General features: G+C 38.2%; 1 protein-coding gene across 1 annotated transcript in view; it reads left to right on the forward strand.

Moving 5' to 3' along the window:
• Window positions 1-10,255: 10,255 nt before the first annotated feature.
• The window catches only part of LOC124157831 (27 kDa hemolymph protein-like), a 35,160-nt gene continuing 25,469 nt past the window's right edge, over window positions 10,256-19,946 (forward strand). The window contains exons 1-4 of the mRNA XM_046532869.1: window positions 10,256-10,668; window positions 11,843-12,177; window positions 19,473-19,594; window positions 19,743-19,897. Of these exons, the coding sequence (XP_046388825.1) occupies window positions 10,632-10,668; window positions 11,843-12,177; window positions 19,473-19,594; window positions 19,743-19,897 (649 nt within the window). The 5' untranslated portion in view covers window positions 10,256-10,631. The remainder of the gene's footprint in view (window positions 10,669-11,842; window positions 12,178-19,472; window positions 19,595-19,742; window positions 19,898-19,946) is intronic.

Below are 19,946 nucleotides of genomic sequence, written 5' to 3' on the forward strand. Positions count from 1 at the left end.
TTTTGCCATGACGTCACTCGACGGAACGAAACGTAGATAATGTTTCGCACCGGAGGGACCACATGCTTCACCTTCAAACGTTATAGTTTCGACCCACACACCGAGTACGAAATATGATGAATGAATTGTAGGTTCGGCCTACCGCCACAAGATGCGTGGGGAACTCATATTTTTACCGCTAACAGGAGAACGGTGAACGAAACTGACCATCCGATTTTTAAGCTCAATGTTTTAACCTCTCTGCAACGAAAAACGAATTGGGTCGAAACTATTCCCTCTTACACTCCTCCACTCAACTTCTAAGATCGAAACTTAACTATGAGCAGCGGAGTTTCGTTTAGTTTAGTTTCGTTCCCGGGAGTAAAGTTTCGTTCCGGTTCGAAACTAAACTCCTCGGTGAATTTAATTTCGTGCGGGAACGAAACTAAACCTAGGCGACGTAAATTTGCTTCCCTCCGGGTCGAAACGAAACATTTTCGTTTCGTTTCACTTGCCATTCCTGCTCCAGGCAAAGGCAAGGAAGGGAAGTTTGCCTTAGTGAAGGCATAAGTACTGAGAAAAAGTAACTGGGCTCAATTACAGTAACTTCGTACAAAAAGTAATTAATTACGAGTACAAATGTACACTTTTAAATAGTAAACAGTAAAATTGCAGTTAAAATTACAATTACTTCTTGCAAGATTGTCCACTCTAGAGACCACCTGGCAAATGCCGAATATTGCAGAAAAATGCGGAATAAATTGAATAGAAAAAATAAAAATAGAAATTGCTAATGCAATTTCACTTGCGATACATTCAATTATAACTGATGTAATAGCATAATGCGTGTCATATTTTGTACCCACCATAATTAGGTTACAACATAACGGTGACTGAGCCTAAACAAGCAAATTATGGTACTTGAAGTTACCTATGGGCCTTAGTGAATCAGAGAAATCAATAAAGTAGTCGTCGATTATGAGCAAGCAACGATTACGACGAAGGTAACGATTCCTCTTTTACCGTAAGGAGTAAATTTCTGATAAAAATTACATTTCGTAAAAAGTAATCGTTACGAGTAAAAATTACTGCAGAATTAATCGTTACAAGTAATCCGATAAGTTTTACTCGACCGCATTGCGAGGTAGCCAGTGTTGGTAACCTGCGCCATTGCTGTTAGTGATATCCAAAAGGTTTCTTCTGTAAGGCTCTCCAGATCCTAAATCCGGTACAGGCCTGGTTAGCAAGGTTGGAGTGCGTCAAAGGATTCAAACTCCACCGGAATGTAGTAAGAGATACAGTCAAGTAAAATTACTTTCGTGGGCAGGTTTTTTTCTGGTTTTAATTTCTGCCTCTTTAAGGGTTTTCGAGGTGCTGAATCCGAATCTGAATTTTTTAAACGAGATTTCGTGACTCAAACGTGGCCAAAAAATGGCAAACATACCAAAAATTGTTACGTTTTCATCTTTTTTGCTTACAACTTGGAATCTATCAACTTTTAAGGAATAAGATTTCAGTTCCAAATTAAACTCCATATTTCCTACAAATTTTACCCCTCACACGATATTCTGCTCCGACGAACCGTTTAGACTACAACTTCATTTGCATTTTTCCTCATCTCAGTAACGTAAATTTTCTCCATAATTAACCAAACAAGAGTACAATTATTGCATGTTCAGTTTAAAATAACTAATAACTTTGATTTTTTCGGCGATGAATTCGAATTTAAACTTCATTTTCTTACGGCATATCAATTATTTTTCAAATTGCTAATTTAAAAATTTGCGATAAGTCGAAAATTTAACAAACTGTCCAAATTATAACAGTTCAAAAAACGTTTTCCTCCCGATAAATATTATGGTGTAACCTTATGCTTGTCTTCTTATCGCCATATGTATGAATTTCCTGAAGAAAGTGATTCATTTAAATCTTGATTGTGAATAAATTCATTAAAAAAATTGCAGAAAGTGCTTTCCTTAACACATTTAATTTTATAAATATTTACTCGTAGAATTTAGTGTAATGTAGCAACCTCCATAACGGAACACATGTTACCTGAATATACGGTGATGCTTCTTCTAACGCAGATGTTACTACCCAAAAACTTCCCTAACAAGGCCCTCTTTGACGACATCTTGACAGGACTAATACAGTTTTAGGAAAAATTCCTTTCAAATGAATCCCCCCCCCAAAAAAAAACTTTATCTCCACTTCCGAGTAAACCTTTCGAAAAAATTTTCTTGCCACCCAGGTAGAGCATCTAAATGGTATAAAATAGATGGTGGGAAAAAATGACTGGGGAACTCAGTCATTTTATATTATCTGGTTATCATGGAAAATATACAGCAAATATGGACAAGAGCGCTCAAGGTGCCGGCGCTCTAGCCAAAAGCTGAGGCCATCATTAACCCTTAACCACCTAGCATGGGTCTCACAGACCTTTTGCGACTAAAGAAATGTAAATATTTCGGCGCCCCTAAATTGTATTGACTTGTTCGTGCCTGCACCTTTTCCTCCCGCCCCTGTGTCGCGCAACCGCTCGCCTGGGTCGGACGTGCGCGCGTTTGTCACGGGTTAGTAAAAAAGGTACTACATCGGGTCTGAGAGACCCATGCCAGGTGGTTATGTGATTTTCCATAAATTATTTATCTTTCATTTATTTTAGTGAAAAATGGCTCTAAATGATGATGCTATCGCGAATCGGTCGGAGAACGATCTGTCAGACGTCGAAAACCTACCAAACGATGAATTTAGCTGCGTGGAGTCTGATATTCGGCTAGATCATGCTTCGGGAGAGACTTTCTGAATGCGAAGAGAGAACTTCGGTGAGAAACAAACAGAATTCATCATCCTGTTATGAATTGAAAAAAAGCGAGGAAATTACCAACTGTGTTCTTCTTATCATTGATGCTTCACCTTAGACATTCGCAGGCCCGGGACTACGGCGCGTCAAAGAGGGCACGTGCCCCGGGCGGCAGATTTCAGGAGGCGGCAAAATTTATAAAGTTTATCAAAAAAGTTGTTTAATTTCTTAAATTAAATTATTTACCAATAATTATTAATTTGTTCAGTGTTAAACAATAATATTAATAAAAATTCTTAATGACAAACATGCGGTGTGTAATTTCAACTACCGTATTGCAAAAAAAATTTCTTACGGATGCATTACATTTTAGAGTTGGGTAGGGGGAGAGAGGGCGAGGAGGGTTCATAGGAGGGGGGCGGCAAACTGATCTTTGCCCCCCGTGGCAAAACTCTTAGTACCGGCCCTATTCATGCGTATTGAATTTGTCTACGGGAAAAGAACTTTCCCATCGGAATAAACAACGTGAAAATAAACCCGCTCACTAAAATCAGACGCATGAGGTACAAATAAACGTTAGCGAAAATGGATCATGTTTCATTCACTCTGAGGAAATAGCTACGCATGATTTTAACTCCTACAATTTCGAAAACTATGCGACCCGCGCTCTTGCGACACGGAAAAACTTCCCCTGCGTTGACGTCGTCGACCATTGTCCGAAAGAGTCATTCCGAAGGAGAGGACAGAGGAGGGGAAGCAAAATAAGGCGATAAAGCGACGGACAGCAAAAGGTTGCCCACACCACTAGATGGTGATAGTGACGCAAGTCCCGCGAGACTTCGGACTTCCGCCTCCCGTCCGAGTTCCCAGCCAGGTTCAAAGTATGCAACGAGCGGAATGAATGGTGCTCTCGCATGCCAAGGTGATGCATTGGCTTTTTATGCATTATCAGAGATTTCGAAATGAACGAGGACGTAGTCCGGTGACCTAATTTTGCTCATTAAGAATGATGAGTTTCGCACCTGACGCGGAACGCTCGGGGACGCAAAACCACCGAGAAGATTGTTCTGCCACATCGAACCAGTGCTGGTACAGCCGTGACCATCAAAAAAATTCATGGGAATCAAAACGTCAAGCATGCATTGTGGGTTAAAGTTAGTCGTCGGAGTGAATAGGATAAAGGGCGAACACGGCCGCAACTGTTAAAACTAGGCAGTGGCGTAGTGAAAGATGGGATCCGAGGGCTCCGAAACCCCCTCCCCACCGAAGTATAAAAACACAATCATAATTCTTCATAAAAGAAAACAAAATATTGAAAAATCGTGAATTCAAAAATAAGATATCTTTGAAAAATTAAGTTTTTTCGATTATGAAAAGTGTTTACACTTAATTTTATTATTAAGTGTTTAATTAAAATTAGTTTGATACCCTTTACTCAGCACCCTGTTTTTCTAAAAATTTCCCTCCTGGTTTTGGACCCACCCCCGAACGAAATTCCTTGCTACGCCACTGAGTAAATGCGACTTGTTAGATGGATATTGAACTCTAGGAGCCAGGGGCGCAGCTAGGAATTAAGGCTAGGGGGAGTTTTCGGCGCAACTAATACTGGGGAGTTTGGGGGTAAGGGATATCCGCCAGGGTAAGCGGGAGGAGGTGAGCCCTCCCCCAGAAAATTTTTAAGATAAATGGTTCAAAATGGTGAGTTTTACGGCTCTGTGAATAGTTTGATGCCTTGTTTGTGAATCATCCGTCCCCCTAATATTAGTTATAAAATTTGTCACACTAAAATATTTTTATTAAAAATATTTCTCCGAGCTCTGGGGGAGGGGGTTATCCCCCAAAACCCTCCTCGATGCGCCATTGCTAGGAGCAATACAGAATGTCTGTAATTAAATTCATCAAGTACATGCTTTAATTTTTAAGAGTTTTTGAGACGTACGACCAAGTTCTGGCCTCAGGAAACAGTGGGTATATTGTACGAAACATTTCGTCACGTTCATACCCGCACCCAAGTTTCATTATTCGTGTACCCCAGTAGCGGATACATGTGGGGGGCGCGCCCAGAATTGTAAATCTTTTATATCATAAGATAATATTGCCTTGTATATGTGTAAAATGATGAAACCTTCTTAAAATATGCATGTGAGTAGATTATACTTTTATTACGATAAAAGTAAAGACAGCTCAAGATATCTTTTGCGCCCCAGCCCCTTGAGTTTTATCTGTATGCGCCACTGGTGCACCCTGAGATCAGAAATTGTATACTCTAGCCCAGTTATCTTTTATGGCCCTAATATCTTGTATTCACTTGACAAGAACCATTATAAATGGATGAGAACCCACTGAATTAAGACAAGAAACAGAAAGAAATTCTTACGGTCAGAAATGACGGATTTGTACTCCAGATTTCACTATTAATTACAGTCAAACTATGTGATAGGAAATTGGCCTTATTTTCAAATTGATATCTTAAAGCGCGCAACTATTGGTTGGAAAAGTTCACATGGAGTGATGTCTGGGAAACTTACTACGAACTGCCTCCGTCGTATCTCCCCTCAAGTTTTCTCTCCTCACTATTCACGTCTATTATTTCTTCCTCAGCCCTCATTTCTGTCCATTGCCCCCAGACGCTTAAAAGATAGACAAGAGTTTTTATCCGTTTATCATTAGTTCGTTTTAATTTCGGTATTGCGGAGCGTCAATTATTAATTTTTAATATTAATAACTTTAATATCAAAATAAGCAGAATATTTTCTACCGTAATTGTTGAATTTTGTTTTTAATCTCAAATATGAGAAGACCTGTCAGACCCTTGTGCCACCCCCCATAAAAAAATCCTGTATCCACCCCTGCTTGTAGTCTTCAGAAGTTGCCTATTCCACCATTGGCAATTCTTTGGAAAGAATTTTTTTAGGAAATTTTTTACAGGACAATTAATATTCCTCGTGAAAAAAGTAAGGACACATCATGAACACTCCTGTCTATTACTATTGATTTTCCTTCATTCCTTGTATGCTATTAATTTCTTTGGTCTGATGTAGCGTATTTCTCTGTTCCTCCCAGCCTGGGTAATTTCCTTAGCCTTGGTACACGCTTTCGTAACGTTCACTCGCAAGCCAGTCAGTCTGTTGAATTAAATGTATGCATACTTCGTTGTTCTTCCGGGCGCGGATAATTTCTGGATGCGTTCCTCTACCATTATACTCTGCTTGTCCTTGCTTTCATATCCACGGAGAAAATATATAAATTGATGATACTTGAGTGGGTATTAAGGCGGCACAATAACCAGTAGACGAGGCCAACATTGAAACCCCAACTATTCCCATTTCTAAGGACAATGGAAACAGTAAATACTTAAAAATAGATTTTACCCGGATACGTTTCCCTCATTTACAACATTAAATTCCATGTAAGTTAAGTTTCAAATCTAAATAAACACGAACAATATGAAAAAACGCTTTCTTTAGCCGATGTGCGCCTACTTCCTCTAACGCCTCCTCAGCTCACTCCTGTCGTCAAGTTTTCTTCCTCGCGGTTCTGTTTCTTTATCTTTCCCTCTTTCTTGCAATACTCGATAAATTATTCCGGCAATTTTTTTAAATTCGCTAACGCCTAAATGCTTCAAATATTATGCGTGCACTTACCTCTACTGCAAAATGCTGTTTGAGAAGACATAATTTCGTTTCCTATTGATGACCTCAACACCTTCGCTTAGCTTTTCCTTAATGTTGCATATTTCACCTCTCCACCTGGTGTCCCATATTCTCCGAAGTTCCATCTACTTTTCATGGCCCCGATTCTGGTTTTGAAGAATTCCTTGGAAGGTGTGAAAGCTAGTACGCTCTGTCGCCGCGAACCATTCTTCGGCTTGCCCATTCATCGCTATGTGACCACTTCCATCATATGTGCTCCGGATAGCTGACACATCTCCATAAATTCTTTTGTTTCTTGGATGTGGTGCATAGGTCTCAAGCTCCTCCGTCCATCAAAAATTACCTTGCACGGGACCATGGATATTGGGCACTAGGACCTTGATAGGGTGGGGTATACTCCCTCAGATGCAAAACTTGCAGAAGCCATTTTACCTAGCGTAAGATGAGGCCCAATAAGGTAAAGCCAACAAGACCACGAGGAATGAAGAGAGGAAGATATCAGAGCTACCGTATTTAAAAAAACACATTTTGACTGGACTGATTAAACATGGGATTAACGCAATACAAGGACAAGGAAATGGTGAGGCAGCTATCATCCAAAGCCAAAGAGAAGGTCTATCGAGGATCGTCGTGAACGCCAGCACCCGTTATCTTTTCATTGCTCTCGTAATTCCGTTTTCTTCACTTCTGACGACTTTTCCACTATTTTTGCCATTATTTTTCCAGGCAATAACCTTAGGTGATCCCTCGGCCTCAATATTTTGTCTTTCTCGACGTATTGTGAAGCCCATAAAACAATATTCATTAATTACAGAAAGGAATTTCCTCATGGAGCTCCTTCAGAATACAGGGGATAAGGGACTCCTAGGGCGGTCTCACGGGGTTACTCTTCTGTGCCGAGGTGTGAAGTGCAAGGATATCCCCTCTGCACCGCAAAAGGGGGAGGACAAGGTAGGAAAAGGAAGGAGGCTCCGCGCCGCCGCGATAGGAGCCCGACGACTCCTCTTGAGGAAGGAAGGGCGGGACGGGAATACCCTCGCCGCTATAGAAGCGACCAGGGCCCACTACTAGCGAAACTATACTTTGAAGTTTCTACGAAAAGGAAAGATTTTCCTATGAGGAAGAAAAATCCCACGATTTTTCGCAGATCTCCTTCAGAATACAGCGCAAAATCTTCCGTTCCGATCTTGTCTCGGTTAGGATTCCTAATTATTTAACAACATACGTGGTTGTCTAATTTTTAAATCGAGCCCCCAAATCTCCCCTTTGCCACCGCTACTAAACACAAGACGATGACACAGCGTGGCATGGAGATGGAATGAGCATACAAATTCACAGGTAAGGAACGAAAGGGATAGGTACACATAATGGAAAAAGGGTGAAATTTCCACCTTTCAGCGTCTTTTAATGGATGAGCTGTTCTATTTGTGATCTATCCTCGGCGGCTTTGGATAAGAGCTGCCTCACCATTTCCTCGTATACCAGTCCAGTGAAAATGATAGTTTTGCCACATTTTTTTTTGCTTATAATTCAGGATCTATCAACATTTCATCAAGGATCATTTATAGAAGAATAGAACGAAAAGCAGAAGAGTACTTGGATGAGGACCAATTTGGATTCAGGAAAAACAAAGGCACAAGGGAAGCAATATTGGCCCTAAGACTGCTCATAGAAAAGAGAATGGAAAAGAGCAAGCCAACATTCGTTGCGTTTGTGGACTTAGAGAAAGCATTTGATAACGTGGATTGGAGCACAATGCTTGGAATCCTAAAGGAAATTGGGGTTCTTTATAATGACAGAAGAATCATCCACAGTTTATACAAAAACCAAATAGCCGTGATAAAATCAGGGCCCAGCTGTGAAGAAGCAAGAATTAAGAAAGGAGTGCGACAAGGCTGTACATTGTCACCCGTAATTTTCAACGTTTACATTGAGAAAGCCATTAATGAAATCAAAGAAAAGGCATTGGGAGTGAATATCCATGGAGAAAAAATAAGCATGCTCAGATTTTCCGATGACATAGCCGTTATAGCAGAAACAGAGAAGGATTTGAAAAATTTTCTGGTTAATATGGGTAGGGTAATGAGTAGATATCAACTGAAAATAAGCACGAAGAAAACCAAGATCTTAGTATGCAGCAGAAGAGAAGAAGTCAAGACCAACATTAAAATAGGGAAGCAAAAACTGATAGAAGTGGATGAATTCTGTTATTTGGGAAGCAAGATAACTAGTGACGGGAGAAGCAAGAAAGAAATTATCAGCAGAATAGCCCAGGCGAAGAGAGCATTCCACCAAAAGAGAGACCTTTTTACAGCGGGAAACTTAAATATGGATGTAAAGAAACAATTTATAAGAACCTACATCTGGAGTATGCTCCTGTACGGAAGTGAGGCATGGACAATGACCGCAGCGGAGAAAGCAAGGATAGAGGCCTTTGAAATGTGGTGCTACAGAAGAATGATGAAAATCAAATGGATCGACCGAGTCAGTAACGAGGAAGTCCTAAGAAGGGTAGGAGAGAAGAAAAGCCTCATGAAAACCTTAATAAGAAGACGGAACAACCTTATGGGCCACATCTTGAGACATGATGGCCTGATGAAGACAATCGTCGAAGGACAGGTGGAAGGCAAGAATGGAAAAGGAAGATCTCGAACAAAATATATGGAACAAGTAAAGAGAGATGTGAAAGAGAAGAAATACGTAGGAGTGAAAAGATTAGCTGATAGGAGAACTGAGTGGAGAGCTGCGTCAAACCAATCCTAGGATTGTTGACCAGTGATGATGATCAACATTTCTATGTCAACAACAAGTTCTTATTTGAACATTAATGAACATACAATATCCTACCTATTTTCATACATACATTAAGATCTGCTGTGATTTTCTTTTACATTTTGCAAGTTTTTAAACTCGCAAATTCCGAAACACCATTCATCCTTCATTGTGCCGGCGCGTTGTCGACATAAAGTGCCACCACTTTTTTTACAATTCCTGTTGCTCCCCATTCAATTTAGCTTGCTTTTAATCCCACTTTTTCTCTGCCCTTTCTCACTATTCTTCCCTCACCTTTCTTCTCTGTTCTTCCTCTCTTCTCACCTGTTCTTTTATCGTCTCCCTCATAATTTGTTCCATACCATTCCCTTCAGCGATATCTTTTACAAACTCGAATCTTTATTATGCGCGCCCAGAAAACATTTTTTTTATTATTACGCACAACGAATAACTTCTTCTTTACAATTCAATTTAATACATCATATTTACTATAAACTCATGGCAGCGTTCTAAAGAGTATATTTTTAATAAGTACAGGATGGCATTCGAGTGGTTTTTCGAATGTTGCTAAGTATATGGCAAAATTTATCGAATCTATGGACGGAAAATTTCATAAAAATAACTTATAATAGTCTAAATAGAACAAATTGATATTAAATTATCATAATATAAACTAATCATTATTAGACCACTCAAAACCCTAGATCCCTATTTTCCCTTCATTTTCGTCCACTTCGTGCTGAACCGGCTCTTCTTTATGGAGAAGCCAGTTGAACAAACTAACTGACGTAAAATAGTAAAACATTACAAATTACTAACTATTAGCTGTTATAATGACCATAGAGTTAATATAAACTAAAATCAATAACTTTCTTGGAATCAATATGGCCTTGCATTGGACTTTCATGTTTTTAAATTTTGCTATCTTCTAGTGGAATTTCATTTTATCCAACCAGATGGCATTGACAGCGGCCAACAGCGCCTCGTGTGGCCTGCAAACGAAGGAATCTCCTCATCTTGCCCCTCCTTCAGACTCTCATTCCCCTTCTTTCATGTATTCCTTTTCCATTCAATGTCAAACGTTGAGTGCGTTGAGTCGGTGAAGTGCTCCACAATCCGTTAGAACTGGTTAGAACTCCTGTCCACTCAAGCCTTGTGAGCTTGTACAGTCGCATCAGTGTGATAGTTGCCAGAAGTTACTCACTTGCACATCTGATTGTGTGGTATAAAACCAGTTTTTCCTGTTGCCCGTGGATGACATAAACTGCTGCGTCAGTGAATGGTGGTGTTGCTGTCACTGGATACTCGTGATTTGGTGATTCATATCGATCTCGTGTTAGAGTGAGATCCTCCGTTGAAAGATTGTAAGGAAAAGCGCCCGTTGAAGTTGTTGGGGATCTCCGACTTGTTTGTCACTTGCTACGATGAAGTGGACCATTCGATTGTACTTCCTTTTAATCGGTGAGTGTAGCATCAAAAGATGATTTGGTGTTTGTGATAATTTTCTTGAGAGTTTTTGTGTTATCTATATATATATATAAGTGTGTGATATTATATTTCTCAATACATACAATTTTTAGTACCAGTGGGCTCTTCTCCGTGCATTTCTTCAAAATGATTGTTATGACTTGTTGTTTTGGTTAGTTAATGGCCTGTCTATCTCGTAAATATGATTACATGTTGGGGGGGGGGGGGGGGGGCGTCATCATGTAGCTCGGTACTCAGCCCTTTCTAATTACTTTGTGTCAACCCCATGTTAAACCTATCTGCCATTTGCTGACGGGTTAGAAGATAGCCACGGTCAAGGTATAATTTATCGCCCGTCCTACTGTAGTTCGGGCGAGTGGTCTATCGAGAACCGGTGTGCCAACGTGTATTAACCCAATAGAGTGGTACTGAAATTTGCTCCTCTTCTCCTCTCGGGTATGTTTTAGATTTTTTTATGAACCAGAGTGTGAGGATGTAATATGCATTGGTAATGTGTCGCTCACCTGTCTTAAGAATTCAAATCGTATTTCTATTAGCATTTTGTTGAGTATTTCATTGCTGTTAATATGTCCTTTGCACTAATCGCGTGGTACGTAGACTCCGTCGCCTCTATTTTCCGTTCACGATTATCTTGTTGAACCGGCTCAAGTTCTGAAGTTTTATTAAACTTATCAATTATCCTTCGAAATATATCTGGGTGACCATTTCTCTGTGTAACCTGGAGGATCAAGGATTCTCAATGGCCCTGCGGAAAGTCATGAAACGTCAGGCGAATTATACTCCATAAACTAATTTTTGGCGTGAAGTTTTCCTCATCACCTATGCATATATTGTTGTTTCACCATCCCATTCCAACGTATAATTTACAATTTTCTTATTAGTTTTAGAATGCATTTTACAATCGTATTTTTACTGAATGTTTTAAAGTTATATTTCTCTGCACTGCATCACATTTTGTTGCCTGTAGAGGTGAATATTTTTTAAGTCGTATGTTATGAAACTTAATGGAAATTTGTCAATATTCTGAAAGAGTCATGGAAAATTATCATTGAGTGGCCACTCAGACGTATGTATCAATACTAAAATTCAGTGTTTCCTCTTCATTTGATCTCCTGTCATTTTCAGTAATTCCACTCTTTAATTTTAGCGGTCCTGGTTTGTGGAGCAGAAGTGGAAGATGTGTCAGTTTCAGAGTCAGATGCTTTCTCTGAAGAAAATACTTCCACGCCCTCCCCACAAAAGAGTTCACCATCACCTGGAAACCTCCTCCCACTAGATACGAAAAAGTTACCAATACCTTCACTTGATGCTATTGCTAATGCATTACCAGGAGTACCATTAAAGCCACATCATGACAGTGATGAAGATGATCTAGACACCGATGGTCTTGATATGGGAGAGGCCAATTTTGAGGATGGACAGAAAGTTTTAGAGGAAAAATGTCGACAATTAGGGGGAGATGATGCTGTGCGAGATGCCACGGTAAGCCTTCTGAGTGAATACCTTTATAAAGTTAATGAAAGGGTGACAGTACGATCCTTTCAAGTAAAAGCCAAACCTTGCATGGGGCATGGCTTGTAGTGGTTACAAAAATTCCTTAGTAGTATTCTTTTCATTGTCATTGAATCGTTGTAGAGAAATATGACTAATTTATGGATTAAAAATTTTTCAACTGCCTAAATGGCTCATGTAACAGCAGTTTATTACATATTAACATTGCCTGTGGTTACTGCAGTGCTAGAAGAAATTTTTTTTCTTCGTTACATGATCAATATGTTAGTTAGAGGGTGGTTGTATTCATACTTTTACAGTAAACTCTCGTTTATACAAAGTCAGCGGGACCAGACAATTTGCACTTCATGGTATTGAATTTTGTAATTTCAAACTTTTCAATAAGTCACGAAAACATGTGTGTTATTGTTTCCGCAGCCATTTTTTGCCCTCAGTAGCCCTTCTTTTAATGTTTTTGGTGGTTATTAATGATAGGATTCTTATAAAATGCTGTTTGTTATTGATTTTTATGCTGTGAAAGATCATTAAATAACTATAGCATCCTAAATTTCCCATTCTTTATAGTTAAATATAAACGATCTTGGGTCATTCCACGTCAGTTCACCCAGGCATGGCACCCACCGACTCGGATTTTAATGAAATTTTTGTCACTAGCTACTATCACCTATCTAATGACCCATGTAAAATATTTCTTCTCTCACTCTCATAGTTTGCAAGATATGAGGAGTCAAAGTTTGAGATGTTTGCTCAGAAGTGGCGCTAGTGGGAGTCAAATTCCAGAGTGCAGGGCACAGGGTAAAAATTCATAACTCAGAAACCACATAACATATTTGAATGAAATTTTGACCCCTTGTCTATCCAAGTACATAGCTTCCATAGTAATGTCTTTTATTCCCCTTGCATTGTTATGTTGGCCAAAATGATGTCAACAGTTGTTAATTAACCGATTTTTTTAGCTCAAAAACATTACTTCATATTTTCAGAATTATCACCAAAAGGCAGAGCAGTTAACTCATCCAATTTTTTTTTAAATTGAAGGTTAATATGTGCTCCAATATTCTGTGAAATAAAAATGGTGGTGTTTTGACTGCCACTATGAGTATTTCAGGTTTTACTTTTTTTTCTGCCCCTGTGAGAGAGATTTTGGACACGTACTGTAAGATAATAAGTATAAGTGTATCCATACCTTCATGATATATTTGAAATATTGGTCAGTAAATCTAAGACCAAACATGTAGTCTAGTGAATGTGGCTCTTGTTCATACAATTTTTTTTAATAGCAATACTTGGCTTGTGGCAGCTGAGGGTAAAAAAATCCAAATGGCTCAGAAATGTGAAATGATGCTTTTTTCCTGGAATTTACCCATTTTTCAAGTGTTTAGTTTATGGAAAAATTGGTATCAAAATACATTAGGCTCTTACTGTGCATTAGAGGATAAATGGAAATACTAATTTAAATAAAATTATTTAAATAATACACTTCAATGTGTTTAAGGCATCTCCCGAACATCTCTGGAGGCTCTCTCGGGCAAACTAAACGCTTTACAGTACCACCAATTCCATCACATGGGGATTTTCGATATGGGTGCATAAATTTCACTTTTACATCTTGTTCTTCCTCGTGTTTAGAAAGCACTCATCCAAAAAACCAGTGGTCATCATAAGCACATGCAATGTACAAGTTTGTTAAGATCTGTGAAAAAGTGATTAAATGAGTCCCGCTGAACTGGAGTTGTACAAATTTAGCCTCACTGTCACAGAAGAAGTATGGTCTTCCAAACCCTTAGTGATGGAAGAGCTGGCAGAGCAAATGGTATTACTTATAGATATGTAGCAGGTTGTCACCAATATCCACATTCCTTGATGGCAACTGGAGTATTAAATTTCTATTTCACTGGGAGAGATAATGCTGACATTATGTGCCACATTGTTTTCTCCCCTGCCTCACATATGATTGTATTACATGACAAACTTGAGAAGGTAATACAATCCCACCTATTCAGCCTCACTTTTCAGTGTTATTACATCTCCCCAAGGAATAAGAGAATTAAGTGCAACCTCTAGGAAGAATAAAGTGTTACAATGTATCACAGTGAGGGCATGATAAATCAAAATAGATTCTAAGGTACCACTTTTAGTCTTCTGCCAAGTCTTCTTGTGTAAAGATGCTCCCTGGGTGTCCAAGTTTATTCTGTGTGTACGATCAGTGTATTTTTACCTGTACATTAATCGTGTGTGCTATGAGTTAGGCAAAGCTGCTCATTGTGAACTTCGACATTAAAAAAGGTTAGTGTCTCCACTATGCTTCAAAATGAGCAAATTGTTGAACTGTGCAGCATTGGAAAAGTAACTGCATCTGATTGCCTCAAAAAAAGCTACACACCAGTGGTGCAACTGAACAAAATTGAGATCATGAGTATGCTTGAAAAACAGCTGTTATCTCTCAGAAGTGGTGTACCTGGGGAAGTCCTATCCAATGTCTGCAAACATCACAGAATATACTATTTGAAAAAGTATGAAACCTACCAAATATATTGTCTTGATCCTTTTAAGAGCCACAAGAAGAAAATATCAAAATCACTGAGAAATGTAAGTCTTGAATTTGCAGAAAAGGCCTGTAAAATCCCAACTCTTCGGAAATTAGTGCCAGGAATGAAAGTATGCCAGCCATGTAGGGAGGAAGTACAGAAACACTCCAGGTTTGGAAATGAGCTTTCTGATGTTGAAGCAGTAGATAGTGACAGCAATGATAGTATTTTGAATTTTGAAACAACAGTATCCCAAGAAAAATCAACTAAGCTACTTAACAGAACGCTGCAAGATATAGAGGAGTCACCTTTAAAATTTCATGGCATATCATCTCACAGAAGGTCAACCTACGCTAAAAGGAAAGTAGAGTCAGCATGCAGTAATTTTAAAAGGAAAGTTAAAAGACTTCTTGATAAAGAATTATCTCCAGAAAAGGATGACCCAAAACTGCCAAAAGAACTACTTCAGAAAGTTCATGATATAGATGTGCTCATAGACTTAACCCGTCAACGCCCACGGGTGCCATAGGGCACCCAGTGCAGTGCTGAGCCAATGCTCCGGCAATGTATTTAATATGTGAATTTTAGCATACCTTTCAGTGCACATACTTAGTAGAAGGTTTCCTCCATTATTCAGTCAGTTTGAATTGTGTTCTTTGTGTGAAGTTCATAAGTATCATATTTTTTAAAAGTGAAATATGCGTGAATTTAAAAAAAACTTTGGACGCTGACGGGTTAATCAAACAAAAAGTTTACACATCAAGCACCCATCAAGGAAAGGTACATCTGTTATCATTGGTACCAACTTTATGGAGCAGGAAGAAAGTAATGGAAGAGTTTCATGTGAGTGAGTACACTGCCCGCCAAGCAAGAGAACTTTTCAGAGACAATGGAAAATTAGCTGCACCTGAATTGAGAAAAGGGAAGGCAAAAATAAAACATTACAATTAGTTAGGACTTTCTATGAAAGTGATGAGTACTCCAGAATGATGCCTGGAAAGAAAGATTCCATAAGTATCTCCAAAAATGTACATGTTCAGAAGAGATTATTACTTGCTAACTTGAAGGAATTGTATTCCACTTTTAAATTTGACTTCCCCAGAATTAAAATTGGCTTTTCTAAATTCTGCAACCTAGGTCCAAAATGGTTTGTGGTAGCAGGATGTCCTGGAACGCATTCAGTGTGTTTTTGCACAATTCATTAAAATGTCAACCTACTGCTTAGTGCCTGTAATATAGAGGAAACAAGCCAGGACCTAATTGGTTATTTCGTGTGCTCTAGAAATAAAAGGACCTTATACTGCGACATTGCTCTCAGTGTCCTTCACGTGAAAAATTGAAAAGCTTACTGCTGAAAAAGTTTGAAGAATGTGACCCCGGAGATGAAGTTTCATACAGTCAGTGGGTTTCCAGTGACAGATATCAACTGGTGAAGTTCACGGTGACATTTGATGAGTACCTATCAATTTAAATTCAAAGAGTGGAAAAACTGGTGCCCCATTCATTTATTACGAAGGTACAGGCAAACTACCTTAAGCAAATGAAAGAAAATCTTGGACCCCATGAAGCAGCTGTTCTCTTTGACTTCAGTGAGAGCTACTCATATGTTATCCAGGATGAGGCACAAGGGAATCACTGGACAAGTGATAGTTGTACGGTACACCCTGTTGTGATTTATACTCTAGATCACCTGACTAAACAGCTTATTCTTTCCAGTTTATGCATCTTGTCAGATGATTTGGAGCATGATGTAGCTTTTGTTTATGAAACCCAAAGAATAATATTGTGCTTTGTTAAGGAAAATTTTACTTTAGTCAAAAAATTGAGTTACTTTAGTGATGGTTGTGCAGGACGGTACAAGAACTGCAAAATATTTCTCAATCTTTGCAAGCATTACCAGGATTTCTCCTTAATGGCATCATGGACATTCTTTGCTACAAGCAATGGAATATCCCCATGTGATGGAATTGGTGGTATTGTAAAGCATTTAGTTGCCCGAGAGAGCCTCCAGAGATGTTCGGGAGATGCCTTAAACACATTGAAGTGTATTATTTAAATAATTTTATTTAAATTAGTATTTCCATTTATCCTCTAATGCACAGTAAGAGTCTAATGTATTTTGATACCAATTTTTCCATAAACTAAACACTTGAAAAATGGGTGAATTCCAGGAAAAAAGCATCATTTCACATTTCTGAGCCATTTGGATTTTTTTACCCTCAGCTGCCACAAGCCAAGTATTGCTATTAAAGAAAATTGTATGAACAAGAGCCACATTCACTAGACTACATGTTTGGTCTTAGATTTACTGACCAATATTTCAAATATATCCTCATGAAGGTATGGATACACTTATACTTATTATCTTACAGTACGTGTCCAAAATCCCTCTCACAGGGGCAGAAAAAAAAGTAAAACCTGAAATACTCATAGTGGAAGTCAAAACACCACCATTTTTATTTCACAGTATATTGGAGCACATATTAACCTTCAATTTAAAAAAAAAATTGGTTGAGTTAACTGCTCTGCCTTTTGGTGATAATTCTGAAAATATGAAGTAATGTTTTTGAGCTAAAAAAATCGGTTAATTAACAACTGTTGACATCATTTTGGCCAACATAACAATGCAAGGGGAATAAAAGACATTACTATGGAAGCTATGTACTTGGATAGACAAGGGGTCAAAATTTCATTCAAATATGTTATGTGGTTTCTGAGTTATGAATTTTTACCCTGTGCCCTGCACTCTGGAATTTGACTCCCACTAGCGCCACTTCTGAGCAAACATCTCAAACTTTGACTCCTCATATCTTGCAAACTATGAGAGTGAGAGAAGAAATATTTTACATGGGTCATTAGATAGGTGATAGTAGCTAGTGACAAAAATTTCATCAAAATCCGAGTCGGTGGGTGTCATTTTGAAAATTTCTGGGTGATTTGACGTGGAATGACCCTCTTAGCACTGAAGAAATTCCCATTCATTTTAGAAAACTTATTCAAATAATGAATTAATAATTTTTGTATAAGAATTAAATCCTAGAAATTTGTTGTCAGTAGCGAAAAGCAATTATTATATGGGCCATTCCCCCATAATCGTATAAAATTATGTCCATGGACTGCCATAAAAAAACAAAACAATAGGGTAGTTTCCTTCATCAAAGAAAACGAAAGGCATTGATTGCGATTCATTACCCACCATTACTGTATTCATAGTATACAAATTATTTCGTTTTAGAAATACCAGTTTAGACGAATGGCAATGGTCCATTTTTATCCTCATTTGCCTCATCCATATTCCCCAACCTTCCCCCTCCTATATATAATTTTCTCTATAAAATGAGACTTCAAAATGAAAAATATTTCCTCCATCATTGAGTGTCTTAATTCTCTTCCTTCCTCATATATCCAACTGTTGATTTGAAAATTGTTGTTACGAAGTCGCATATTTACCAGCAAGAACATTGAAATTTTAGCAATTTTATATACTTGATGCATTTTCTTGGTATGATTAAATTATGTAGGGTTTAAGTAGGAGTGGAAGAAATACCTTGCGTGACCTTCTTCACATGTTAAACTACGAAGTATTGTCGACACGATGTTTACGGGTGTGCACATAAATAGGGAAATTGTGTCAGTCACAATATTTTTACTGAATTCCTACTGTAAGTTTTTTGGCGAACCCTTTCCCTCCAAAGTTGCTCTATCATTTAAGATTTCACACTTTAATGCACTACACTCAGAAGCGCATTAATTTTTTTGCTGCTTTTGCTGGAATAACCTTGTTTTGTTGACAAAATTTTTACCGTAGTTCGCATAAACGAGTCCCATTTGGTCCTGGGGACCGAGACCCATGTTGATAATTTCAAAACATTTCGTATTTTCGAATAGAGCCATGTATAGGCTTTTTGCCAGGACCACAATTTCACTTCTTACTATCAAAAATTTCGTTATATATCCTGCCAGGGTGTCCAGTGACCTGGAAAACCGGGAGAATCAGGAATTACTCGTGAATTGTTAGTCTCCGGAATTTTTTAATGAATGATTCATTTTTTTCTTCTACCCGGAATTGCAAATTATTTTATTTCAAATTCATTTCGCATACATTTTTGCTGGTTCAACTGCCATTTTCTGGCCTGTTTTAGATGTATGCATTACGATTTATTGATTACATTTGAAATTGCACATTATGAAAACTTATATTTATCTACGTAACACTTTAAATTATGAATAATGTGTTGAGGTGCCAAGTGAGACATTCATAAATTAGGTGTAAATTTCTATTACCAATTGTAAGAATTTAAATTAGGAACATACAATAATACATTAATATTATTATAAATATTGAAGTAATTTTGGGTGTTTTAAAATTTTTATATATCACAGTAATCATGTAAGATCAACCTGGAATTATGTATGAATTTTTCTGCTTTGTTTTGCAGTACACTCTGTCTGCTTAGTGTAATCGAGAATTTAAGGTACTTGTTTTTGGATGCAAGTGGCTTTAAGCTCAAAAACCAACCTCTTTGCTAGGTTAACTCGAATGTATTATACACTACATTCGAAAATTTCTAAGTGCCCATTGCCTATAAGTGAAAATTTGGGTTTACCCTTAATCTGACTTCTTAATTACTGCCTTATTGCCTATGCCACTGTGTAGAAGGAGGTTTTGTGTGTTTTTCACGTCACCCGTTAGAGCTTTGTTTGAAAATTTATTTGCCTACTTCTTCCTTTTGACAGCTGGCTAAAGACCGACTAGTGGAGTGTGCTCAGTCTCTGGTGAATGTTTCTGAATTGCAGCATGAAATTGATGCTAATAAACGCAATGGGGAGCTGGACACAGTGTTTAAGAAGCATTGTAGGTAAGCTTTTAAATTGCAGCATACCATGTTGTGTGCTTTGTTTACCTTCTTTCGCATTGCATCTCAGTATGAAGTTAGAGTTTTATTGTGTTTATATGTCTTGTTAATTGTTAAATAATATGTACGAATTGCTCATTACTTTTCACAGGAAGGTTCCAACATTTCAAGAATGCCTCCATAACTTCACGACAGCTATTGACCCCTGCTTGAAAGAGGAAGAAAGAGTGACAAAAAATTTGATGCACAACCTCACAGATGCTATGCTGGGCTTTGTATGCTTCAAGGAAGGAGACAGAATAGCATGTAAGTTCCTTACCTGTGAATTTATTAGTATGTTTGTGCAAATGAATGA

The sequence above is a fragment of the Ischnura elegans genome, chromosome 1, assembly GCF_921293095.1.
Source record: "Ischnura elegans chromosome 1, ioIscEleg1.1, whole genome shotgun sequence".
Classification (NCBI taxonomy): domain Eukaryota; kingdom Metazoa; phylum Arthropoda; class Insecta; order Odonata; family Coenagrionidae; genus Ischnura; species Ischnura elegans.